Source organism: Panthera onca, chromosome B3 (genome assembly GCF_046562875.1).
Source record: "Panthera onca isolate mPanOnc1 chromosome B3, mPanOnc1 haplotype 2, whole genome shotgun sequence".
Taxonomy (NCBI): domain Eukaryota; kingdom Metazoa; phylum Chordata; class Mammalia; order Carnivora; family Felidae; genus Panthera; species Panthera onca.
This window is the reverse complement of record NC_138344.1, coordinates 34490129-34517296: the sequence shown is the minus strand read 5'-3', so window position 1 is coordinate 34517296 and position 27168 is coordinate 34490129. Positions and strand designations below refer to the sequence as shown.

At 46.5% G+C, this 27168-nt stretch overlaps 1 protein-coding gene across 2 annotated transcripts in view; it reads left to right on the top strand.

Annotated features, from left to right (window-relative positions):
* THSD4 (thrombospondin type 1 domain containing 4) overlaps positions 1–27168 on the top strand; it is a 571917-nt gene that overhangs the window by 6893 nt on the left and 537856 nt on the right. For both annotated transcript variants that reach the window (XR_009606663.3, XM_060620985.3), the window contains exon 2: positions 16789–16896. Coding sequence is in view for 1 of the 2 variants with exons in the window: in XM_060620985.3 (XP_060476968.1) it covers positions 16868–16896 (29 nt within the window). In the remaining variant the exon portion in view is untranslated. The remainder of the gene's footprint in view (positions 1–16788; positions 16897–27168) is intronic.

The following is a 27168-nucleotide window of genomic DNA, read 5'->3' as shown; positions in this document are numbered from 1 at the left end:
GTTTGTATCTCTGTGAGAACAGACAAGTGCCCAGGGCCTGCTTGACTTTACTGACGTTTTAGCGAAGGCCCAGGTTTCATTCTGCTTGAAGTTCCAGGAATCTTCCGGCCAGCTAAAGAGAAGGAGCTGCCATTTACAGAGCTCTGTATCAGGTCCTGGGATTTGCCTGCATTGATTTATTTCAGTCTCTCAACGATTCGTGTGAGCTAGACATGATTATTCCTATTCTACAGCCTGGAAAACCAAGGCACAGAGAGGTTAAGGAATTTGCACCTGCTCGCACAGCAAGTAGGTGTCAGAGTGATGTTTGAATTTCCAGTCATCTGACTCCAAAGCGTCATGGGAACTCATGGGCTGGTTAGTGCCTCAGTCTAATCGTAACCCACTGGAAAGTCTGATGGTAACCACTTAAAAGTCTAACTGTAACCCACTTAAAACCTTTTAAAAATTGAGATGTCATTCACATACCATAAAATTCACCATTTTAAAGTATACAATTCAGTGGTTTTAGTGTATTCACGGAGTTGTGCAATCATCACCCATTATATAATTCCAGAATATTTTCATCACCTGCAAAAACTCCATATCCTTTCGAAGTCACTCCCCGTCCTTTCTCCCCAGCAACCCCTGGAAACCTCTCATCTACTTTCTGTCTCCATGGATCCTGGACATTTCAGATAAATGGAATCCTACAACATGTGGTCTCCCGTGATTCGCTTCTTTCACTAAGATTAATGTTTTCATCCGTCTTGAAGCACAGATCGGTGCTTCGTTCCTTTTTATCACCACGTAACCCACTTTGAAAATAAAATAGAAGGCTCTTCTGCTTAGAAAAGGGGGGGAGCTGCCGTCCCAAAACAGATGCAGCGCAAAGAAAGGGGCCTTCAGTCTTTGTGGGCAGACGTGAGAGGATTCTAAAAGTAGGGGCAGGTGGAGCGAGCGCTCCTGCCGGGCGTAGAGGTGGAGGCAGAAGCAGGTGCGGGCCTGGCTGGGTTCCTGCGTCCGGGAGTAGCAGGGGTGCCCAGCTGCGCTCCTCCAGACCCCTTGGTGTTCGTGCCTGCGGCGAGGTCTGTCGGGATCCGTCCTGCAGAGGTGGTGTGGGTGCAGTGGGCCGACCCCCCGAGAGACGGGCAGGGGGGTTTGGGAGCGCTCTTTGCCATAGTCTGTCCAGTGTGGGTGCCGCATGGACATTTTAGTGGCTGCACAGTCTGCTGCGTCCCTTCTAACTTCAGGGGGACTGTGGTGGCAGGTGCATGCTGGTGACAGCACCGCGGATTTGCTTGTTTCTGGATACAAGGCTTTTTTTTTTTTTTTTTCTGATTACAAAGGGAAGATACGTTTATTGTAGAAAAGTTAGGAAATGTGGAAAAACACAGAAAAAAATAAAAATTATCCATAATTCCCCAGCCAGTGATGACCATTATTTTTAATGTGTGTCTTTGTAGTCTCTCTTTCTGCACACACACACACACAGTTTTATAGAATTGGTATCTTGCTGAACATCTTGTTTTGTTAGCGACTTTTATCACTTAACAATAAACCATAAACATTTCCCCTAGGTAGTGAATATTCAATATTCTTCCAAAACATGGTTATCTTAATGGTGGCAGAATATTTTTAAAAACATTAATGTTTGGGGGCGCTTGGGTGGTTCAGCTGGTTAAACGTCTGACTCTTGATTTCGGCTCGAGTCATGATTTCAAGGTTTGTGAGATCGAGCTCCGTGTCGTGCTCCGGGCTAACAGCAAGGAGCCTGCTTGGGATTCTCTCTCTCCCTCTCTCTCTCTGCTTCTCTCCCCGACGTGTACACTCATGCTGTCTCTTTTTCTCAAAATAAGTAAATAAATATTAAAAAATAATAGAAAAAATCCTTATTAAAAACATTAATGTTTGCTTATTTGGGGACATGTTGGTTTCAGTTTTTCAATATTATTTATAAATAAAACTGCTCTTGTGCATTTTTTTTTGTACTTTTGTTAATGCATAGTGCTGTTTTGGGGACAAAAGATATAAATACTCCAGAGGTATTTGATACATACGGTCTGATTGGCCTCCCAGAAAGACTGTATAATTTATAATTCCACAAATGTGTTATCTTTTAACTTGACTTTTACTGTACATGTAACTTTACCAAAACATCCCTTCCCCCCTCCCCTTCCTCCCTCTCCTCTTCCCCTCCCCACCTCACATCTGCATGGGATACTGTTTACAGCATTCTTTTTTCTGCTTGATATTTGCACATCTGTCTTTTTAACAGAGTATGATTTTGTGTAAACATTCCTCTTGACCTTGTCAGGCTTCCCATTTTTAGGCATAAATGACAGTTTCCATCATTTTAGTTAATGGTCTGGGTTTGTTCCTTGTTTTTCCCTAATCAAAAAATTAGGAGCGCCTGGGTGGCTCAGTCGGATTAAGCAGCAGAGTTTTGATTTTGGCTCAGGTCATGATCTCACAGTCCTGAGATCTAGCCCCATGTCGGGGCCCCATGGAGCCTGCTTGGGATTCTCTCTATCCCTCTGCCCCTCTACCCTACTCACATTCTCTCTCTCTCTCTCTCTCTCTCTCTCTCTCTCTCAAAACAAACAAACATTTAAAAAAGATCTAGTACTACCAACATCAATCACTGTTCAGTTTGCTGTTATTTCCGCCCCCGCCCCCCCCCCCCCCCCCCCCCGCCTCGCTTGTGAAATGGACCAGGAATCACTGTAGATGCCACCGGAGTCAGGGGAGATGGTGTTTGTTCAGCCCTACAATGAAAGAAGGGCCTCCCACGTGCCTTACTGAGTGCAGGAACATCTGTCCATCTTAAAGAAGATGGTGTTCCTGCCTTGGGGGGTACTTACAGCCTGCGGAGAGGGGTCTGGTGGAGAGAATGATGGGTGTGGTAAGCATTGTGCAGTAGGAAGGCTGGGGGCCCGGCCGAGGGGCATCAGACTCCGATTGGTGGGAATTCAGAGACTTGACGGTGCTCACACCTCAACGGGGAAACCGTGTAGACGGAAGGGAAGGAAATAGGAGGCTGTTGGGGTTAATGGCAAGGCTGCATTGTTGAAGACCTCACAGGATTCCCATCTCTCATAACGGACCATCTTTGCTCCCACAGAACAGAAGGTAAAGAGAGTGCCGGTGTGCTTGAGAAATTCTCAGAAAGTGTAGTTTTGCTTTAACGTCGCTTTTCGCGTGGTGGGTCGCGGTTATCTCTAACGTCGTGCTCAGTGGGTTTGCTCGTAAATTGCTCACTGAGTATCTCATGACGGTTTTTTGGCTCCCTCCATAGCCTTGCTGGTGGTGGTGGTGGTTAATCATCATCATCCTCGTGTGTTTTTAATCTGGCACCAACATTTGACACAGTGCCTAGATCAGGGGTCGGCAAACTCTTTTCCCTAAAGGGCCAGAGAGTTCATATTTCAGCCTTGCAGGCTAGATGGTGATTGGTCGCCGCAAATCACCTCTGCCTTTCGAGCATGAGGGCTGCAACAGACAATATATAAACAAGCGGGCAAGTCTGTGTTCTAGTAAAACCTTTTTTTATGGACACTGCAGTTTGAATTTCATATCATTTTTATGTCATAAAATAGAATCCTGCTAACTTTTTTCTTTTTTTCCTTTTTTTAAACGTTTTATTTATTTTTGAGACAGGGAGAGACAGAGCATGAACAGGGGAGGGGCAGAGAGAGAGGGAGACACAGAATCTGAAACAGGCTCCAGGCTCTGAGCTGTCAGCACAGAGCCCGACGCGGGGCTCGAACTCACAGACCGCGAGATCATGACCTGAGCCGAAGTCGGACGCTAAACCGACGGAGCCACCCAGGCGCCCCTAATTTTTTTCTTTTTTAAAAATTTATTTAAAAATATGACAAAGCAGGCAGTGAGCAGGTTTGGCCTACTGGTCAGTTTGTTGACCCCTGGCCTAGGTGACTATAGTATTTGAAAATTGTTTTAAATTATAAAAAGTGAATGTTAAAATATCCCAATAGTTAACAAAATCACTCCTAGAAGTTTGAGTGTTCATAAGAGTGTAGAGCTTAATTCACAAATTCTATCAAAAGACTGTGGGTGTTTACCATCTAGGGTGATACCAACGTAGCAATTACTTCAACACAATTTGTAATTCTTTTTTTTTTTTCTAATTTTTTAATGTTTATTTATTTTTGAGAGAGAGACAGAACGCGAGCAGGGGAGGAGCAGAGAAAGGGAGACACAGAATCCAAAGCAGCCTCCAGGCGCTGAGCTGTCAGCACAGAGCCCCATGTGGGGCTCGAACTCATGGACTGAGAGATCATGACCCGAGCCAAAGTCAGATGATTAACTGACTGAGCCACCCAGGTGCCCCTATAATTCTTGAAGTAGTTATTCTGAATTAAAAAATTTTAATCATACTCTTTCAAAATTTAGGCATCAAATGACTTTATTAATATTGTTATATCATTCTGTTTTATGATTCCAGTTGTGGACCATGAAATTGTTTATTATTGTATGGTGTTGTGGAGTCTAGCAATTTTGCCTGACTCTCAACAGCCTGATGACCTATGGTAGGGGCTTTGGAACTTGATTTTGGCTGCAATTTTTACTGTAGAAGCCAGGGGAAGGCATGGAAGGAGCACCAAGGCGTATGTCTGGCACATGGTGAATGTGGATTAAACTTTTGTTCCCTCGCTTCCTTTTCTTTTCCTCCCCACCCAAACTTTCTGTGTGTTTGGTCAGCTCCAAAACATGCTGAGCCTCTTTGAAATTGTTACTTTGGTTCTTTCCACATGCAGTAAAGTCACTAACTTTTTTCAATGGAAACAAAAACAAAGGCTGTTAGAAAGCAGTTTCCCCTCCCGGGTCACCGGCTTTCCCTTGCAGAAGAATAAGCAGTGCTCTGCTGAGATCCCCGGCCGGGGCCAGACCAGAGGCCCCAGGTCCAAGGAAGGTGCCTCCAGCTGGGTGCAGACCCAGCTCTCCAGCCAGGAGGGGGGGCGCCTGGCCTGCTGGCCGCTCCGAGCCGTGCAGCTCCTGGGTGTATCTTGCTTTCAAGGATTCCAACGGTAGGAAAGCCAGGGTCCTCTCCAGATGGAAGACCACCAGCCCCGAAGGTGACCGTGATGCTGTAGCTCTTGGCTCGCGAGTGTGCTCTTGCTGTGTGTGTTGGACGGAAGGCCTGTCTTGAGTAGACGTGTGTTTGTGTTGTTTAGAGGATAATGGCGCATAACCACGTGTGCTTTCTGGCCTGGGGTCTGGCAGGATGTAAGAGGAGGCAGCCGCTATCCCTTGGCCAGGAAGACTTTTCATTATTACATTGGCTGGGGGCTGGTGTTCCTCCTGTGCTTTAGGAGCTCTTTGGTTTATGCACAAGTGATCTTGGAGCCAAGGGCACGGGTGTTGAGTCCTGACTTTGCATGAACTTGCCATAGAACCTCCAGCAACACATTCTCCCACACTCTCTGGGGTTACGAATTCTTCATTCCTAAGTGAATGGTGACAACCTAGACCATTTCTGGGGGCTCTTTTCTCAGTTGAGATATGTGGGGAGCCTGGACTTTCACTCCCACCCAGCATCAATAAGGCATCCTTCCCCCTCCCCACTGGGGTGGTCAGAGGAGGCCTAGTGGAGAGTCCAGACTCTTACCACCGCCTGGCAGTAATGAGGCCATTCATCCCCTTTCCCTTCCTGCCAGTGGTGCAAATGGAGGCCAGATGAGGCACGGTAGTGAGGCATCCCTAACCTCCCCAGCCAGAGAAGTATCTATGGGACCTGCTGGAGAGCTCAGCAGTTATGATGCTCCCCCTTCCCTTCCAAAGTCAGTGGAGGCCAAGTGGCAAATTTGGGTTTCCCTCTCACCCCTGGCCATCATGAGGTGGGGTCCTCCTTCCCTTGCTGAAGCCATATCAAAGGCAGCCAGCAAAAATGGAAGGTTTAAGTAAGATCCAGAGCCTCATAACACGATGCCTAAAATATCCAGGATGTGATTGGACATTACTCATTGTATCAAGAACCAGGAAGATCCCCAGCTGAATGAAAAAGACAGTCAGCTGATGCCAACGCCGAGGTGACGGAGATGTGAGATTTATCTGACAAAGCTTTTAAAACAGCCATCATAAAATGCTTCAGCGAGCAGTGCTGAACGTGCTTGAGACAAATGAGAAGAAAATAGAAAGTTTCAGAAAAGAAATAGAAGACCTAAAGAAGAACCAAATGAAAGTTTTCTTAAAAAAAAAAAAAGTTTGTTTGTTTATTGAGAAGGGGGAAGGGGGCAGAGAGAAGGAGAGAGAGAATCTCAAGCAGGCTCCACACTGTCAGCGCAGAGCCTGACGTGGGGCTCGAACTCACACACCATGAGATCATGACCTGAGCCCAAACCAAGAGTTGGATGCTTAACTGACAGCCGTCCGGGGTCCTCCAAATGAAAAGTCTTCAAATTTAAAAATATAACAATTGAAATAAAATCTCACGAGGATGGGCTGAACCACAGAACAGAGATGACAGAGGACAGAATCCGTGAACTTGAAGATGTAGCAATAAAAACTACCTGATCTGAACAACAGAGAGAAAACAGACTGGGGGAGGGAAAAAAACAAGGTGAGATCATCAGGGATCTATAGGACTATAATAATGTCTTTGAAATCTTAAGACGGAAGAAAGAGGGTAGGACTGAAAAATGCTCAAGGAACTAGAACTTCCTGAGGTTAGGCTAAGGTACGAACCCACAGAATCAGGAAGCACTAGTGAATTCCCAACAGGATAAACCCAAAGAAGTCTGTACCACGGTACGTCATAGTCAAACCTCCGAAAATAATCGGCGAAAAGGAAAAATGAAGTAGGAGGAATTGGTCTGCCGGGTTTCGAGACCTCTATAGCTGTAGGAATCCAGTCCGTGTAGTGGGATAGGCACACAGGTCAGTGGCCCAGAATAGAGAACCCAGAAACACGCCCATCCGATTTTTGACAAAGGTACACAGGGACATGGGAGAAACGCCAACTGGAATGATTTCATTGATGAGCGAGGGGAGGCTGGTAGACGATGGAATGGAAAGGAAGTTTATCTGAGGGATAATACAAACGAAAATTTGAAGGTTGGCAAGAGGCCAGGCCTAGGCCATGCGGGAGGGGAAGTCACGGAAGCCCAGGTAAGCTTTGAGCTTTTATTCATGGGAAGGATGGTGGTATCACCACCCAAGTATGAGAAGGCTCGGTGGGAGGGGGACCTGGTGTGGAGCTGGCGGCTGGCTCCTTTTATTATTCATCTTGGGTGGGTCATCGGCAGGCAGAAACTGGAAATAGTCTGAATGAGAGGGGTAGGCCTTGATATGTGGAGCCTTGGAGACCCGAGCATGAGATAATAATGAGAGAGGTCAGAGGGTAAGAGTCCTTACCCTGCGTATGCAGCTCATTAGTGGGGCCTGGGTTACTGGTGATATTTTTCTAGTCCTGGTTTGGGTCACAGGGAGCGTCGACAAGGCGGACAGAAGTGACAGGGAGAGAACAGATTTGCCTGGCCATTGACGCTAGAGAAAAAGGGTATGGTTAACAGTTTTATTCTGCTAAACCCAACTGCCTTGATTGCCCCCTTGACCTCTGGGTGACCTTTGACTCCAACGACTTGCTTCTCTTGGTTGCCTTGAATACATTTCCTAGTTCATGAGATGGCTGTCTGTTTCACATTATCATAATCTTTCAATCACAGCACCTGATTTCAGCTTTACCTAATACCGGCCCATCACAGAATTGTGTAAAGGAAGTCAGGCTAATTGCTAGGCTTCTGCCGCTTTCTGTAAGGATATATGGAGCCTTTTGGCACACGCTGCCCGGCAGCGATTGCTACAGATCATTGACTAGATTTCTATCACGTAAAAAAATAATGACATAATTCAAATGTCAATGCAGAAGCCGTAAGAGCCAAGCAAAAAAGAGGCAAATCCTTTCCCCTGGTGTTCAGAAGCACCGAGGGCAGAGCGTGTGGCTGGCTGATTTATGGTGACCGAGGCATGCTGGGCCGGGACGTGTTCTGGACAGGCAAACGCATGCGGGGACTGAGGAAATAACCTGGACTCAAGGCCAAAGCCGCTGTGGAGTGAACGGGCAGAGCACAACCTCACGCACAGCAGCTTCCCCGGCTGGGGCCCATGCCGCAGCCTGCATGCTGTGCACCAGGTAAATGTGACTGCGAGCCTGTCTCCTGGAAATGTACGTTTGAGGTAGCGTGCCGGGGGACCTGAGAGATGGTTCAATGTAGTGCAAAGACAAGCCATGACTCCAGTGGTCAAGTGGCTCGGGTTCAGATCATGCTGCTTACTTACTAGCTCTGGGACTGCAGACATATTGTTTCAGTGCTTACAGCCTCAGTTTCCTTTTCTGTAAAATGGGGATATCAATAACACCTACCTCCTAGGATTGTCTTAAGAACATATATAAACATGTATAATTTTTTTCTTAATTTGAGAGAGAGAGAGGAGGGGTGCAAGCTGGGGACAGGGCAGGGGGAGGCAGAGAATCCCAAGCAGGCTACGTGCTCAGTGCGGAGTCTGATGCGGAGCTTGATCCCACGACCCTGAGATCATGACCTGAGCCGAAATCAAGAGTTGTACCCTTAACCAATTGAGCCACCCAGGCGCCCCACGTGTCTAGTTTTATAGATAACTTTTTTCCTGAAAGAATACCACATTAGCTGTGTTCTTCCCAGTCCTGAAGTCTTACCTAGACCCGTTTTGTAGATGAATGTGGTACTTACCCTCTGTGGATCTGTTCTTTTAGTGTTAGTGCATCTGGGACACTCTCCTTTGCCGATACACGTGTGTGTGTGTGCACGTGTGCACACAGATGTACGCAGGTGCTTGCTGGAGTGGCAAGAGGCCATCCGCAGGTGGCAGGACCTGAGTTTGTATCAGAAGGAAAGGAGGTGGACCAGGAGGTTGGCTCAGCCTGAGCCAAAGCTGCCATTAGTCCCAGGGCCACCTGTTTTGACCAAGGGGGCTGGAGAATGTATTGGTCTTTGAAATGGGCTGGATCATCATCTTGGAGAGGGCCTGGGCAGCAGATCTGTGGTTCCCACAGATTTGAGCTCCCTGCAGAGCCCCGCTGTGGGAGTTTGATCTTGTTTCCTTTGATTAATGGCAACCCAGGGATTACAAACTACTCTTGGCAGGGGGTGCTGGGGAGAGATGGAGTGCTCAGGGTGGGGAGGAAGGCTATATTGGTGTGGTGTCTCGGTGTTTTTGATCCCTTGGTAGGGTGGCCTGCTGCCCATCACAGCTGCTTATTCGCATGTTGGAGGCTTTGGGGTGGGGGTGGGGGCAGAGAATGTCATCAAGAGTGTTAATTTCAGAAAGTGTTAACATTTACTGCGGAAGCAAAGTGACTGTTTAAATGCTGGGCTGGGCAACAGTACCTTGGAAACATGGTATGATCATGCTTGGAGAGAGGCCCTCTGAGTGAGATTGAATGTAAATCCTTTCTGTCATCACAGAGCACCTACTGTGCCCCAGGCCCTGTTCTAGGCTTCAGGAACATAAAAAAAAAAAAAGCAAGTCTTTGAGAAGAGTCTTTACTCTTCTGTAGTCCCACCTAAGGGGGCTGAAAGACAAATGCAAATTACATTGATACACTGTGACAATTGCTAGATGGGAGCTCTGCTGGAGACTTAACACAGAAGTAAAGACATTTAACCAGGTTTATCAAGTGCTGTAAATCAAATGACTAAGTAACATTTGGGGAAAGAAAGGGTCTTACTCCAGATGCATTTCTGCCTTTGATCTGTAGTATGAGGCCATTTGAAGTTGAAAAACCGACTTCATACAGAAGCAGGAATAAATGGCCCATTTATTTCAAATATCTTGCCTTCCTGATATTTCTGACCTTGAACGTTTTCCTTAGTTACCTGGGAAACATTCTTTAGGATCGAAAACAAATATAAACCACATCAATGGTAATGACCATGAAAAATGATGCAATTTGTATCGAGAGCCTTAACTAATCTGTGCCGAGTACCAATTTCTCCAGGTAAGAAAGGAGAGGTAGGTGTTTTCCTAACTGAGTAACCAAACCTGCTGTAATGTGTTTGCTTGGAAGTATCCAGGGAGTTTCAATGGCTCTTCAAACATTTTTTTTTTTTCCTAGATCAGATTCTGTGGGTTTTCAGGTCACTCTGGGTAAGCCAGCCAGTTTACAGAATGGAGGTTCAATGGGAAGAAATGAATAACGTGGCCGAGTTTGACGATGACAGAGGAAAAAGGACACGTTCTGCAAGGGGCTAGGAGACAGGATGGAGCACAGAGGGCTGGGAGGGAGATGTTCCTCTGGCTGGCTTCACCCCATTGGAAGAGGCTGGAAATGTGACCTGGCCTGGGGCTCCTCAGGGCCCGGCCCTGAATACCCTGCTGCCTGGGGCAGGCAAGTGATGACGGCCCCCGGAGGGTTTAGGAGGGTGGGCCTCTCTGTGGAGGCAGCACAGGCCTGCGGTGGGTCAGCGCCTCCATTCTGGTTCAAGGCCAGCCTGTAGCCACTTACTGAACATCAGCAATAGCAGAGAGCAGACATGGGCTCTGTTTTCTGAGAAGTGGAACTCACGTGCCTCTCTTCTGAAGACAGTGTCAAATGACGATTCAGTGCATAAAATCTGGGCTCGGGCTGCCTGGTTTTGAGTCCTGACTCCCCCACCTACTCACCGGGTGGCTTGGAAAAGTGACTTAACCTCTCCGTACCTCCATTTCCCCATGGCAAGTTGTCGTAAGGCTAAAAATGAGTTCATGTGTGTTAAGCATATCAAATGCCATCTGGCACATGGTAGCCACTGAGTAGATGTTTGCTGGCATCCTTGGCCTCATGACTATTATGATCAGAAATGATAGAGTATGAAAACGGCTCATCCTGGCTGACTTTGCTCTAGGTGATGTTCATGGCACAATGAACAATCACGTCCTGACCTGTTTCACCTCCTAGCACATCCACGAGGCACCTTCAGTCCTTTAGGAAAGCATCCATCCATCCATCCATTCATCCATCCGTCCATTCACGTGTTTATTACTAAATGGCTAGCTAAGCATGATTCTCTGCTGGGTGAGAGGCAGTGAGTCTAACAGTGAAAAGAGGGCCAACTCTGGTGTTGGCGATCTGTGTTTGTCCCTGGCCTACCCTCTACCTGCCGTGTGGCCTCAGTTTTGCTGTGATGATTAAATATCATGTCCCGTATCAGGTGCTTAGTGAAAGTCGGTTCCTGACTCTCCTTCTGCTTTACTGTTAATGGAAGACAGATGGGGGTTGGACACCGATGTTGGGAGCCTACAGCCCGGTACTTTTGTCTACAGACAATTTGCATGTCAGGTAGGGGGCGCCGCAAAGGGTCGGCCACTGTTCTGGGAGAAGAAAGTTGGCGGAAATGGCGGTGGAACAGAAGTGTTGGTGATGTTGGGGAAGACGGGATTGGGCGGAGCATAGGCCCAGCATGGAGGCCCTTGTTCTGTCAGGACGTTCTGGGGGCGGCTTTCGCAAAGGAAGGGCAGCTTCTGTGACTTGCCCCCACCACACGTTCCTGGGTGCTGATTTGGGGTCTGGAACTGCCTCCTGAAATGTCTGGTCCTCATTCTTGTGGTGAGTCCCTTCCACCGCCCAGGGAGTAGGGCTTTTGTTTGTCTGGGTGATCGCTTTACATCATGGGGGTTCCAGAGGGGGAGAAGCCTAAGTGTGGGGGGAAGATGGGGAGGTGGAACTGGCTCCTGTCGTGGCGATGTGGCCTCAAGGTGGGCCTTTCTGAACCCACGCTTGGGAGGCTGAGCAGATCCTTTTCTTCCGGGGACCATGGAACTCAGGTGGGTTTTTCCAGGAGTTCTGGTCAGGCCATGAGGAGAAGGGGCAGGAAACATGCTCAGAGGTGGGCCTGTTGGTAAAGGGCAGCAAAATAGTGCCCCTGTCATCTTTGGGGTTGGGAGCCACCTTCCACCCTGAGTTAAATCTGTCATGGCTCCTCTTTCTGTCTCCGCCATACTGAGCTTGGAACTGTCTTTCTGTCTCCGCCATACTGGCACGGAACCCTGTGCCACTTCCTCCTGGTGCATGGGGACTGTGACTCTAGCCTGACCCAAATCAGGTGACCGTTCAGCCTTCCTGCAGGATCTTTGTGGAAAGGAGAGAGAGTCAGGCCCTGGGCTTCCCCCAGGGAGCCTATGTTCTAACAGCAACTACATCGTTGGAATTTTTGGTCACTGTCAAGAAAAGTTATAAATCCACAGACGCAAACCTCAAAAAGCGGAATCAGCCCCACAGATAGCATGCTTACTCAGCTCCCCAGGCTCGGCACAGTGCCGCCAAATGAATTTTTGGGAAACCTCACTTTCATCAGGTCTCTGCCTGCGCCCTACGATGGCTCTTTCCCAGCCATCTCATCGAAATTCGGTGCGGCTTCTCAGGGGCTTGGGCAATGTGGCTCTGCCTCGTCGTCATGATTTTACTCCCCCTGACCAGTTAGAACTCTGCCGTGCCTTCTGGTCTCCCAGTGCATTTCAAAAGGGCATTTAAACTGTTCTGTGAGCCACGGCGAGACATGGCTGCCCACACTGTGTGCAACAGACGCCAGAGTGTTTCCTTTCTCCTTCGTTCTTTTCTGTTTCACTTAAAAAAGTGCAGGTTTTGACCCACAGAATTGTTTCCTGACAGACAGGGGTTGCGGCCCGCGGTTTGAAAAGCAGAACTGACATAACACAGTAGTGATCATGGAAACACAGGTGAACACCAGGAAATGGCAGAGTCCCTCTGGAACAAGCTCCTCAACCGTATGATCAGATAAAAGTGATGAGTCAAATCTGATTAAGAAGTTGGTCAAAAAACATTCTGGACCAGTGGCCTCCGAAACTTTTTTTTGGATGGCACACACTCCATTGGTAAAAAATGTCTACACGTACAGCTCCCACATAGTGTTTGGTTATCATTTTTTAACTAATGTTAAAGATGTTAAAAACTTATGTGACCACATAAGATGTACACCCAAAATATAAATTCTAAGAAGATGAGGCAAAGAGGAAAAAAGCCCTATTTTAAAATGACAGGTAGGGTGCCTAGTGGCTCAGTCGGTTAAGCGACCGACTTCGGCTCAGGTCATGATCTCATGGTTCGTGAGTTCGAGCCCCGCGTCCTGCTCTCCACTCCCAGCGCAGAACCTGCTTCGGATCCTCTGTCTCCCTCTTTCTGCTTCTCCCCGGCTTGTGCTCTCCTTCTCTCTCTGTGTCAAAAAAAATTAAATAAACGTTAAAAAAAAAAAAAAAAGAGAGGCTAATCATGACGGCTTCATTCTATTATCAGCAAATACCTGAAGGCAAGATATGCCCAGAGGATGGGGTCCATGGTTCTCAGCAGGGGCTGTCAATCTGTTTTCAAATTGTTTGGATATTTAAGATGTTTTTCTGGTTGGCTTCTTGTCAGTTGTGGAAACCACTGCTTTGCAGCAGACCTTCTTTCCTCAACACCGACCTTCCTTTCCTGAAAAAACCAGAAAAGCTCCCTGGTACCTGGTTTTGCTCCTTCCATCCACCAGAAATCCGACGGGAGTCATGGGTGACTCTTCTCTTTCCCTCGTGCCACAGCCATTCATTTGCCGTATTCAGGGGATTTTTACCTCCCCACAGGGGGTCGGGTCTCCCCATGTTCTCCTCCCATTGCTGCATTGCTCCCACACTGCTTCCTTCTTCCTTCCGGTTCCTCCCACGCCTGTATACACGTGATTCCCATTTCCTGCGACGTCCACGCCTGGCTGTCGCCTGCTTCAAGCCCCAGCATAAAGGTCAGTTCCTCAGAGGGACCTTCTCCGACCACTGCCCGCTGTACTTCCTGAGGCACCTCAGACTTTCTTTCATGGTGCTTGTAAGAATTGTATTTTATTTTCATCAATTTTTTTAACGTTTGTTTATTTTTGAGAGTGGGGGGGGGGGGACCGAGCATGAGCAGGGGAGGGGCAGAGAGAGAGGGAGACACAGAATCCGAAACCGGCTCCAGGCTCTGAGCTGTCAGCATGGAGCCCCACGTGGGGCTTGAACTCGTGAACCACGAGATCATGACCCTCAACCGACTGAGCCACCCAGGCACCCCCTATAACAATTTTATTTTTATACTTATGTTTCAGTTTGTTTAAAGTGTATAGTCCTCTACACCTAGACTCTAAGTTCCTTGAGGAGCGTGCCTACCGTGCCGTGTGCGTGCACGAATGTGTGTGTCTATCACCCAGTTCACGCCATCTTGATAAATATTTAATACTCCCAGCAACCCTACAGGTAGTTCCAAGCGGTATCCCCCCCCACCCCCACCCCGGACAGCCGAGGAAATTGAAAGACAGAAGTGTTAATGCCGAAAGTCACCTGCTTAATAAATGAGGCCCCTGGTCTCAGACCTAGGTCATTGAGGCTACAGCGTGTGCACTTTTTACCGGCTACTCTAGATTGCTCATTTGTAACCTGCGTAGACTACGGGCAGACCGTAAGTCCCATCTTCCTTGCTGATGTCTGATCAGCCCTCTACAGCGATTTTTCTCTTGATCTAGCTTGGTTTGTGCCCAGCGTCTCTGTATAACACTATTCACCTGTTGTTCTAGACAACGCTGTCCTTTCCTCTGACAGTTCCAAGTCCCTGAATCTTATCCACCTAAGCTAGATTGTAAAGGGAGACCACTGACTCATCCTTTTCTTGAGTCTCATGATAAGTAAATAATTATTGATTAGTTGATCATTATTAGGAGCTTGGCAGAGATTTCGTCCTACTCTCTGTCTTCACACAGACCCACTGCCCGGCCAAGAAGACAATGCCTTGGATTCAGAGGAGTTTTAACTGTTCCAATTTACGCTTGTTGGCCTTCTTCCTGGTGGATCTCAGTGTAACTTCTGGCCGAGACCCAAGAATTTCAGGGTCTTCAATGCCATGAGTAATTTCATGAGTTGCTGATGGCTAATTAGGGGTGATTACAGTTAAGAGGCTTTACTTTCTTAATAGCCCCCAGAAAGGGCTGGTGGTAACTTTTAAAATCTTGATTATTTTCCCCTGCAAGTGGAAGGCTCTGATTCGCATCACTGCCTTTTCTTAAGTCCTTATAATTTATCTCGCCATCCCCACTTCCACCCCTTTTCCGGTTAAGAAAGAAATCGGAAGGAGAAACCGATGATTTTGGAAAACTGGCTTTATTAGAGCGGACCCCTGGGCATGGCTTGAAACCTCGCTTCATCTGTTGCCTTTCCCTGAGAAGGAGGTACAGGAAGAGGGGAGACTGGGCCGTGGTTTTTCTTCCCAAGTTCCATTATATCCCAACCAAACCTCCCATCCCAGGCTTTCTGATGCTGTTTATAGTTTACCTTTGAAACCGTTGGTTCATCTGACAGTGTTAAGACATTCTGTGTAGTAAGGGCTTCCGAGGAGAGGTGCTTTTGTAGGTGGGGGGTTCTACCCTCCTCTTTTTCCTGGGACGACACATTGCAGGTGTCGCTTGACCTCTTCCTGCACCAATGCCAGCAGAGCTACTTGGTGATGAGTGTCGCTCGGGTGCCAGGCACGGGCCAAGCCCGGTGCACATGTCCGCCACTTAATCCCCACCACCTGTGTCAATCCCTTAGGCAGTATTTTTTTAAACAGTTTCATTGAGATGTAATTCACATAGCATACACCTCACCGATTTAACATCTCCAATTAAATGGTTTTTAATACATTCACGGGTTGGGCAGGCAGCCATCAGCACAGTGTAATTTGAGACCACTTTTGTCACCCCAGGAGGAAATCTTGCACCTCCCCTTATCCCCTCCCAACCTTTCTGACCCTGGCAGCCGCTCATGTATTTTTTGTCTCTATAGATTTGCTTACCCCCAACATTTCCTGTAAATGGAATCGTGCAATATGCAGCCTCCTGTGGCTGGCTTCTTTAACTCAGGATAATGTTTTCAAGGTTCATGACGATGTAGCATGTATCAGTACATCATTTCTTTTTATTATTAAGCAGTATGTTTTTTCTTTTTTTTTTTAAAGTGCATTTATTTATTTTGAGAGAGAGAGAGAGAATGAGTAGGGGAGGGGCAGAGAAAGAGGGAAAGAGAGAATCCCCCATGCTGTCAGCACAGAGCCCGATGCGGGGCTCGATTCCACGAACTGTGAGATCACGACCTGAGCCGAAACTAAGAGTTGGACGCTTAAATGACTGAGCCACCCAGGCGCCCCAAGATTTTTTTTTAATGTTTTAATGTTTATTTATCTTTGAGTGAGAGAGACAGAGTGCGAGTGGGAGAGGGGCAGAGAGAGAGAGAGAGGGAGACACAGACTCCAAAGCAGGCTCCAGGCTCTGAGCTGTCAGCACAGAGCCTGACACGGGGCTGGAACTCACAGACCTCGCGATCATGACCTGAGCTCAAGTCGGACGCTTAACCGACTGAACCACCCAGGCGTCCCGTTAGGCGGTATTTTTACCCCTAAATGTACAGTTGGCGGAACCAAAACACACAGAGGCGAAGTGACTTTCCTGTGGTCATGTAGCCTTTAATAGATGGAGCTAGATTTCCAACGTAGGGTTGCCTAATGCCGACTCTGATATTAGCCAGTCTGAGATAATCATACTAATAGTAATTTATTGAACATCTTTTATGGATCAATGCCTGTGCTGAATGTCCCATAAATCTGTTACCTCATGTTCGTGTATACTCGAATTTCAATTGGGAAATGTAACCATAACTGGACAGTGGCGTTTTTATTTTAATGGCTTCCATTTGCTCGCTTCCGGTTTCATCGGCCCCCTTAGACTCCAGGATCTTCTTAAGCAAATGATGCTAAAGTTAGTATTGTCGTTCCTCCCGTAGGAGTTGAACATCACTCCCATCTGCGGAAAACTGGTAACATCTCAGAGGAGCCCTTGCTTCTTCCGGGACGCCCAGCATCATGGTTTCTTATTTCATGCGGTCTCTCAGGTAAGTGGAGAACCTTTTCAAAAGACAACAGGAAAACAGGAAATTCGATATTTGCATTTACTCTACAGTCTCTATAGTAACTAGCCTTGAGGGTCTGCACATCAGTGATATTGTTGATATACTACGTGCATGTGTATAATAAGTCCGCTATTCACAAGAGCCCTGGAGGCCTAGCGAGTAGTGTGCTGTGGGAGGAGGTGCTCGGACTGAGATCCAAGTGACTTGGGTTCAACCCCGTGTTCTGCTAGTTCCTGGGAGACCTCTGGGGTTCAGATTCTTATTTTTAAATAAAGACATTCCTGGAGGCGTGGATATTTAGCCTGGCTGCCCAATGGAATTACCTGAAGAACTTACGCCAATTTTATCCTCTGGCTTGGACTTAATTGATCCAGTGTACTTAAAAAGGGACATCTCTGGTTCCTTCCGCTCAAAACATCTGTGACCTTCACCTGCGTGTTTTATTTGATCCCGATAGACCCTTTGAAAACTTCTTCGGTCCAAATGCTCTGTAACAACACAATATGCAAAATGGTTAACGGTAGTGTTTGATTAAACTAAATTTGTTTCCTCGGTTTGGATTTGTAATATTTACATATTATGAGATCAGTGAGTCTGTGTTGATAAACACCAAAATTTGGAATCGGGATTTATGGATGATGGCTTGTACATCAGCCTTAGCATCTAGCTTATTTTGCACTTGCTTTAGCTGTGTAGCATTAAGAAAATCTTGGAGCGCCTTGGGGCACCTGGGTGGCTCAGTCGGTTAAGTGTCCGACTTTAGCTCAGGTCATGATCGCGAGGTCTGTGAGTTCCAGCCCCGTGTCAGGCTCTGTGCTGACAGCTCAGAGCCTGGAGCCTGCTTTGGAGTCTGTGTCTCCCTCTCTCTCTCTCTCTGCCCCTCTCCCACTCGCACTCTGTCTCTCTCACTCAAAGATAAATAAACATTAAAACATTAAAAAAAAATCTTGGGGCACCTGGGTGGCTCAGTCAGTTAAGCGTCCAACTTTGGCTCAGGTCATGATCTCGAGGTCCGTGAGTCTGAGCCCTGTGTCAGGCTCTGTGCTGACAGCTCAGACCTGGAACCTGCTTCAGATTCTGTGTCTCCCTCTCTCTCTGCCCCTCCCCTGCTCACGCTCTGTCTCTCTTTCTCTCTCTGAAAACTAAATAAACATTAAAAAAAAATTAAGAAAATCTTGATCCACAAGGTAAGTAATTGCAGTTCCTGAAGGAAGTTCATCTTGCAATCTCAAGATGCTCTTTAAATAAGTAGACTCAGAATCTAGAAAGCGGGGAAGGAAGAATTTTTTATTTAAAAGTTGAATCACTAAGGATATCTTGTACTTTTTTTTCTTTTGTAACTATACATTAGCCCTGAATGCTCAGAACTTACAATAAAAAGCAAAATGGCTTATAATATGTTATTATGGTGGTGCCACATGTGATTGCCCAACCAGGGCTAGAGCATTTGCTAGGCAGATGCTCTTAGGCCAATGCCTGGCATTTAATTGAGTGGAGTGGAGTGTGTGTGTGTGTGTGTGTGTGTGTGCGCGCGCGCGTGTGTGTGCGCGTGCGCACGCCCTAGTCTGTAGTTGCTTGTATAATTTTACATGAACAGACATGTGCAGGCCTGAAGTCCAAAGACCCGTGCAGAGCTACAGCCTTCTTCATTAGTGTCATTCACAAGCGTGTCACAGTCAGACCGAAGTCAGGAAAAGCTCCATTCTGAGGTCTCTGCAAAATCCAACTGTTAACAGGGCAGCCCACATCTGCTCAGGGATAGTATTTGATAACTAACCTAAATTAGCAGGTTTGCATTTTTAAACCATAGTTTAAAAAATAGATTTAAAAGATATTTCAAGACATGAGCTATGCATCGTGTTTGTGAAAACTCCAAAATAATGCTGTACAACCACAGGGGAGTGAGAAGTGCACTTGGGCCACTGGGTCACTTCAGAACCACAGCATATTTGAGCACCAGGACCCCAATGGGGGACAGAGAAGTGGAAGCCACAGTTGCGTATTGAACTGGATTGAAAAGGGCAGCAAAGGATGACCAAAGGTGGGTTCGCCATGTGGTACCCAAGTGGGAGCCTGGCCAGCAGCAGAAAGGCCTCTACAGGTCCTGAGGACCCTTAAAAATGTGGCCACCCAGGCTGCCCGAGGAAGGCCATTGCTTGGGAGAACTCCCCAAGTTTTTTCCTTGATGGGATTTTGGAATTTTCATTGATGCCTCTGTGAAAACAGTTGACCTCTCCTAATCTGATTGGTGGTTGGAAGCCATCTCCCTTCGAGGGGAGGCTCACCTCCAGGCTGGGCGTTATTTCAGAGAAATTGCCCATGGTTGGAAATGAGCAGGGTGGGAGTAGTTGAAAACTAGATGTGGCCTTGCTACCCTTGGGATTGAACTCTGGAAGTCTTGACAGGTCTCCAGGATTAGGGTCCTTCTGAAAGGGTTGTTTATTTTATTTTAATTTAATTTAGTTTAATTTTATTTATTTATAAGGTTTTTTTTAATGTTTATTTTATTCTCGAGAGAGAGAGAGAGAGAGAGAGAGAGAGAGACAGAGTGTGAGCAGGGTAGGGGCAGAAAGTGTGGGAGACAGAGTCTGAGGCAGGCTCCAGGCTCTGAGCTGTTAGTACAGAGCCCAATGTGGGGCTCCAACTCACGAACCGTGAGATCATGACCTGAGCTGAAGTCGAAAGCTTAACCCACTGAGGCAACCAGGCCCCTGAAGCGGCTGTTTAAACAAGCCTACTGAGCAGGACGTTTCTTCAAGAGTTCTGCTGAATGGAGTTGGGGAGAGAAAATGTGGGCTCTGAGGATGGGTGATTCTTTGCAAGAGCTCAGCTGCAGATTCCATGAAGTCTCCTTCTTCATGAGCCAGGTTTTGCATTAAAACTCATAAACCGTTTTGCATTCTGTTTCAAGGGCCTTATAAATCTATTTTAATCTGAAAAAAAACTAGAATGACTTTTGTTTTAATGCTTTAGAAAATGTTCTGGGGAAAGGGCTATGTTTACTTTAAGAGCCAGAAGTCTTTGATAACATTAGTAGATCACACACACACACACACACACACACACACAAATTTTAAGGTTTTTTTTAAAAAAATATTAATAAAGGCAACCAAATGCATAAAGATCAATTGGAAAAGCTGGAAGATTTCTCTACCTATAGGGCAACAGGTCCAGATTAGAAGTCAGCTGCCAAGAAAATCCCTGAGAGGAAAAAACATTGAAGGGATTCACAATTCTGATACGCAGAGATTTAGTTTAAAAATCCCTCCCCAGTTTTTGCCAAGCCACAGAGAAGCAGAAAGCCAGCTTCCCCCTCATTGAAAAAGACCCAAAAGCCTGGAGTATTAGCATAGCAAGAGTATCTCTGCCTTGCTCAATATCTGCAGTAATAAAAAGAATCGCTGTTAAACCCCACAGCAGAAAAAACACGAAAGTTTTAACTCTTGATGGAGCTGGTTAGCGAGTTGTCTTTGAACGTTGGGCAAGCCTGGAGGCCACCCAACGTTCAGGGCAAGGGAAAAATCCATTTGGACCAAAGGATTAGTCAAGGCTACATTAGGAAGTCTTTGTCCTGTTACAGGTTAACAGAGGAAAAGACACTAAGTGATACCAAAGTGTATATATTTCTTAAAGTCTTGCTCCAAATGGTACACTTTTTTTTTTTTTTAAATGACAGTTACAGCCTATGTGTTTGTTCAGTGATTGAGCGGAAGCAAACCCAGTTTCCTGCTAGAATTAGTATAACAGGTGGTGATGGCTACGTATCATGGCCAGCCAACAAAATCTATTTAGAGCCGGTCTGCATGGTCGGGGGCTCATTTTGTACCTCGTTGTATGCCTCAGTATAGTTGACAGTGTTTATGTTTGAAAGGAAAACACAGTGGTTGAAAATGCCAGACAAGTGGTTAAATTGGCAGAAAATAAAGCTGACTAGGTGATCCTTATTTTTGAAGAGTAGGGTTTGAAGAAATACAGACGTAATTAGATTACAGAGGTAGATGGTGATTTTTATAGGTCTTGTAAAGTGGAGTCTGGATCATTTTAAGGGGTTTACAGGTTGGTGGCCCTAGGTCAAGTGTCTGGTTTTAGTCTTCTGAAACGTAAGGCTTTTCTTTGCCTTCATACACACTTCAGTACAGTAATATTACTGTAATGCCTGTCAGCTGCTTCGCTCAGAAATACAGCCAGAAGGGACTGAGGAAATGAGAAAGAGAGAGGTGGCTGTTCTTGGGGCAACTGAAAAAGATCCCGAATACAGAAAGGAAAAAAGAAGCGTGTTGAGAAGATGTGTCTGTGTGTGTAAGAAAGAGGATGACCAAAATAGTGATATTTGCGATATGATCCATCAGTGAAAACGGAGACTCCCCTCAGGGGTGGAGGACTATGTGGTCATTGGGAAGGATCATGGGCTCAATCAGTGTCCCTGTGCCAGTGACTAAGAAATGCGGTGGAGGAGGAGAAAATAAGGGAAGGAGAAAGGGGGAAAGGAGGGGGAGGGGGTGGAGGAGGGTAGAGGAAGGAGGGAGGAAAGAGAGGAGGAGGGGTCAGGTTTGGATTATTAGTATTAAACTTAATTGTGTTTGGGGCACCTGGGTGGCTCAGTTGGTTAAGTGTCCGACTTCGGCTCGGGTCATGATCTCACAGCTCGTGAGTTCGAGCCCAGTGTTGGGCTCTGTGCTGCCAGCTCGGAGCCTGGAGCCTGCTTCCGATTCTGTGTCTCCCTCTCTCTCTGCCCCCTACCCAACTCATGCTTGCTCTCTCTCTCTCAAAAATAAATAAACATTAAAAAAATTTTAAAAAAACATCATGTTAATAGAGCAGGACAGACTTTGTGTAGCCCACATCTAAACCACTACCCAGTTAATACTTAATGAACATTTGTTGAATATTGAATGAATGAGTTGATAATGATCTTTTGCGTAAAAGAAAGAAAGTAGAAAGTTTTTCTTTCCTGATGAGGATTGTTAGTTAATTACAAAAGCAGGTTAAAGCAGCAAATCATACAAATGATACACACACACCTTTAACAGTTTATTTTTAACTTAAAACACATGTACATTCACTCACTATTTTTTGATACGGGGCCAAGGACTTTTCTTTGAGCATGAACCCCTGATTGTCCTTCTTGCACAAACCACACCCATAAACATTATCTAAGGTTTCCATTTGGGTTACTTTAACGTGGAGTGAGAATTTAAAGACATTTGCAAAGCAATCTGAGTTCAGATGATTCTAGATTTTATTATTTTTGCCCCTAATCATTTACAGTTGTCTCATCCACACCTAATTTGCCAACAGTTTTTTTTTTTTTTCTTGGCTACTTGCCTTTACTGAGTCTTTCCAAAGCATTCAGCTTCATTTTCGTAGAAACAACTAACAACGACTCCTTCTTTTTGCGCTCTATGTCATGGGTTTGTGTACTATTCGGATATTTTCATGTGATTCCAAAGCAACGGGCACACACAGGTTTGGGAACACAGTTGACCCTGTACGAAGACAACTCCTCTGGTGGGAGCAGAACAGTACGAGTATGCCGGGGAAGAGCCTGCTGGAATCTTTTAGGGGAAGCCTGGTAGGAGAGCCATCTGAATGGTAGGCAGCGAGGCTAAGAGGAAATAAAATCGTTTTTTGGAGGACTGCCCTGGCAAACCCCTACCTATAAAATGGTGGCAGGCATTCAGACAGTATTGATTTTTCTTTATGCCTGGCACGGCCCTGCACCTGGAGCATGTCCTCATCACTCAGTACTTGACTGTGGGATTTACTAGAACATTCTGTACCCAAAAGCATCCAGTGGAGTCAAGGTGTGATCACTGGGCTGCCAGCTACCCATTCCTTATGGACCCAAGTGGATTTATAGGCTTCAGGTTAACATTGACCCCCACCCCTGCCGGGGACCGGAACCCGTAACTGCCAACTTGTGGAAATCTTCCTAATTTAGGATTGTCTTCCTTTTTCCTGTTCTTTTATATTCCCAACAGAGATTCTGAGATGCACTTAGAAAACACTTCATTGCTGGAGTGTTATGACAGGAGCTCTTTGCACCTCTTTTGTGAGCCATCATTCTTCCCTCCCTCTGGTTCTTCTTTCTCTCTCACTTCATTCCATCCTCCCAATTCTTTCATTCACTCGCTATTCATTGGTCCTGAGATGGGACCAGAGCTCTGCTGATTGTCAACTAGCTGCAAAGATGGATCAGAAACCATTTCCTTGAGAAATCTGCCATTGAGGAGGGGAAGTTACCAACGGATGATGGGTCTTAAAGAGCTGTGCCGTGACAGACACCTCACTTTGCCAGAGGCCCTGGTCCAGAGAACACAAATGGCCGCAAGAGTTGAGAACCTGGAAATCAGCAATAAAAACCAATATACATACAATAGGTGTCTGTAAATCCATGCTCTAAATTGGAAACATTCACCCCACGAAAGGTAGGCAGGCCCTTGCGCCGAGCCTGTCGGTCTTACTTTGGGTTCAGCTTGGTTCTGAGGCCGAGACCTACCTAAAGGAAGCCGAGTTGAGAGGGCACAGGCTTGTCCGCGGCACAGCAAGCGATGCCTGATGGCCGGCAGGAGACAGCGAAGGGCAGGCCGGGGGTTCAGAGAATCCCAAGCGTCTGGGCCTTTCAACCTCCTCAGCTCCAAGGCCACCACCTTGTGCTCCACAGATGGCTTGATAATCATGCTGGCGATTCTGAGCCATCTAAAAAAGGTTACTTACGCTCAGTATACTCCGTATAAGAAATCAGGAAGATAAATAGAGTGCATTTTTGTAAGTTTGGGATTGAAATGGTCGGCTTCCATTATTTTAAACCTTAGAATGTTCTCTTGTGAGGCTGGATAAACCAGGTTTTATCACATGTACTTACTTTCTGATTATTTTTGCAAGCATGACAGAAAGTGAAACAGATGTGTGAAGCCACAGCCTCGTAAGAACGGGGAAGAAAATTGATGTGATGAAATGCAAATGCTTGGTTTAAAGGTGTGTTGTGTTAATGAGGCCCCAGAGCACGGTGGTTAAGGGTCCAGGCCAAGGGTCTGACTGCTGGCTTTGAAATCAGCCTTTGCCACTTAGGTGTGTGTGCCCTTCGATAAATGACTTCGCCTCTCTGTGCCTCAATTTCCTCACCTGGAGAGTGAATATAACGAAAGCGTCTGGCGGGATGGTTGTGGAGATTCAATGAAATAATACTCGTAAGCGTTGAGATCATGGATAGCCATCAAGTCTTCATGGTCGAATGTCATTTGTCACCTGTCTCCCTCTCTTGCTGCCTTTACTCTTAACTGCTGTCAGAGAAAGGCAGAGGGTTAAGCTGGTGAAATGCATGCTTAGCAAAACTTTTTCAGCTCCAGAGAGCAGTAGGTAGAGATTTCACTTCAGTGCTAAGATTTTGGCTCTCTTTTGCTAAGGTCAGTATAATTTTATTAGTTTCCCAACTGCTCCCCAAATATCTCTTGGGTTGTATTAACTGAAGAAGAAAAGAAGTAAGGTGGGTTTCCCCCCACCCCTGTTTTCCTTGTTTTGTTACTTGATATGCTCAAGTGGTGTTGAGTTCATTGAGGTAATCCTAGGAACACAGTGGTTGTGACATGATCCATCCTCCCTGGAGTTGAGGATGGTTGATGTGGAGGTTGGGGAGCGGTTGGCCAAGGAAAATCCAGAAGCCCAGAGCAGAGCCCTGGTTCCATGATGTAAATCTTGTACTGAATTTCAATGAGTATTATTTTCTACAGGAGGAAATGAAATGATGGAGTGTTTAAAATCTACAACGACACTGGGTAGATGGCATTTTTTTTCCCCCTGTGTGCTTTGGTGTGCAAGGTTGGGTTGTTTCTACTGCAAGGTGAATCAGAAAGTCTTGGTAGGAATGTGGCTTCCCCCGCCGCTTGGAGGGGAGTGTATGATTTGTTTGCCAAAGGCCCTGGTAGCCTTCAATCTGTCAAAACGTTGCAAGCGTGGAGCAGTCTGCCAAAGCAAACTATCAAAGTGAAATAACACACGAGTTGCACACACACAGACATACACATGCTGTCCCATTCCCCAGACGTTAATTTTGAATTGGGTCAGGAGGAACAAGGATTTGGGCTAGATCGTTGGTGTTTTGAAGCGGTGTGGGCACAGCTATGGACTACCAATTAGATAGGTATGTGTGAGCAGGGTGGGGTATCCTAAAACAGAGCCTACTGAGCATGGGTGGGAAACTTCCAGCCCTTGGCAGAGTTTCATCTGGCCTCTGGGGTAATATATTGCTCTGGCTGCTGTTATTACAGCCCAAAGAATAATTTCCCCTCTGGGGGAATTTATTCTATTCCATTCAGAGCAGAGCCCATTTAATAACTAAGATTTTATTCCAGAATGAATTTTATTGGGTACCCCTATGTATTTAACTTCACGAGGACCCAGCTCAATGAAGAAAAGAAGTATTTGAACATCTAAATATAATTTGAGTTGCATTTTTACACCAAGAGGCACTGGCAAACATTTTGCTGCCATACCTCGTGTCGATCCTAGGAGAGTAAATTTGGGGGGCATCACGTGGAAATTCAAAAGCACGGCTGATTTTTATAAAGCCTTCATAGGATACCTTCTAAAACCTTCCGAAGTGACTTTGGGCATTTTTGAATATGTTAATTCACACTATTTCCATCTATCTTGAGATTTCATAGGTTGTCAAGATGATGTGACATCATTCGTCAACTCGCTAAATTAAGCTTTTTCTGTATAGAAGACACTCTGCTAGATGCCGGGGAGTAAAGGAGTGACAAAATCAACTGCCTGATCTCACGGAGCCTCTGTTCTAGTGGGTGGAGAGGGAGATTTCAAGGAATGAAGATGCAGTCTGTGCGATAGTCAGTGCTGTGGAGAAAAATAAGGTTCTTCCGTACAGGCTGGGAGGGCGTTATGGAGAAGGGACAGCTTTGGGCAGACACCTGAAAGAGGGGAGGGAACGAGCTGTAGAAGTATCTGGGAGTAGAGTTGACCAGGCGTCTTGGAATGACCCAGAATCTTCCCTCCTCTAAGTCAGGGAAGGGCAGCCTGGGATGAGTCGTTATGCAGAAGGGCTCCCGACTGCATCGCAAATATGTGGCTTGGGCTGAGGTGTAACACATTTATGGAGCTGTTGTTTGTTTTTGTTTTTGTTTTTAACAAAACCACGCCCATCCGGTTTTCTTTTTTAAACGAGTAAACAGTGCCAGAACATGTTACTACGATTCAGGGTTGCAGGTGCGAGTTCATGACAGGCAGTGGCTCATTTGAGGTGGACGGGGCAGGTCATATTATTCCCATTTTCCCAATGAGAAAACAGGTATGGGGATGATTTGGCCAAGGTTGTGTAACTAAGGAGCGGGGACTCCCTCGTCGTGACTCGTGTGTTCCTTGGTTTGGAGGACAAACTGGATCCACTAAGGATGTAGCTAGAAAATACCTGTTCTCTTCCTTCCAGCGTGTTCACACCCATTTTTTAGATGCCCCTGCCTTGTGGCGGGAGGACCTCTTGGGCAGTTTTCTGGTTGGGTGCAGGTTAACGAGCAGTGTCGTTTTCAAGTATCAAAAAGCCCAGAGAAGTTGTGCGTATGTGTGGGAGGGGATGGCTTCATTGGTCGAACGGCCGTTCTTTTAGAAGCTTTAGCTCTGGTTTTCCTTCAGTAGTTTTTGGTATGAATCTACGACGTGAGTAACTTCACCACCTAGACCTGCACCACCAGCTCCCCGTGTGCCTGCGGAACAGCACAGATCCCTGTACCTGTGCGTTGGCTAGTGCAGAAAGAGAACACTTCCATCATTGTAGAAAATTCCGTTGGACAGCCCTGGCCTAGATCCTCAAGCATGTCGTAAACCAACTCTTTGATTCTCTTTGCGACTGATTTCATACCCTATTTTTCTGGATAGACACCCTGCTTGAAAAGATTTTGTGTATAGATATGCTACGTTATAAAGGAAGTCTAGTCAGCTTGAAGAATTTCAGTCTCTCATTGATTGGTAATATCTTTCCTCCCGCAGAGTCTCTCCTCTCCGTGGACTGGGAGGGGCCTCAGACACCTGTCGCAGGAAGAGGGGGCGTGGCTGGTTTCTTCACACCACATGCCCAGCTCTCTTCCCAGCCCCTCCCTCTGCCATTGTTAGAGGCTCCTGGGTGGAGCCAGGGAGACGTAGGGGGCCAAGGTTTTCCATGGGCGCGGTGCCCTTGGTGATCTGGTGTTGCTGCCCTCAGGTCGGCAGATGTCTCCTCTCTCAGGGCTGGTCCTTTGGAGGACT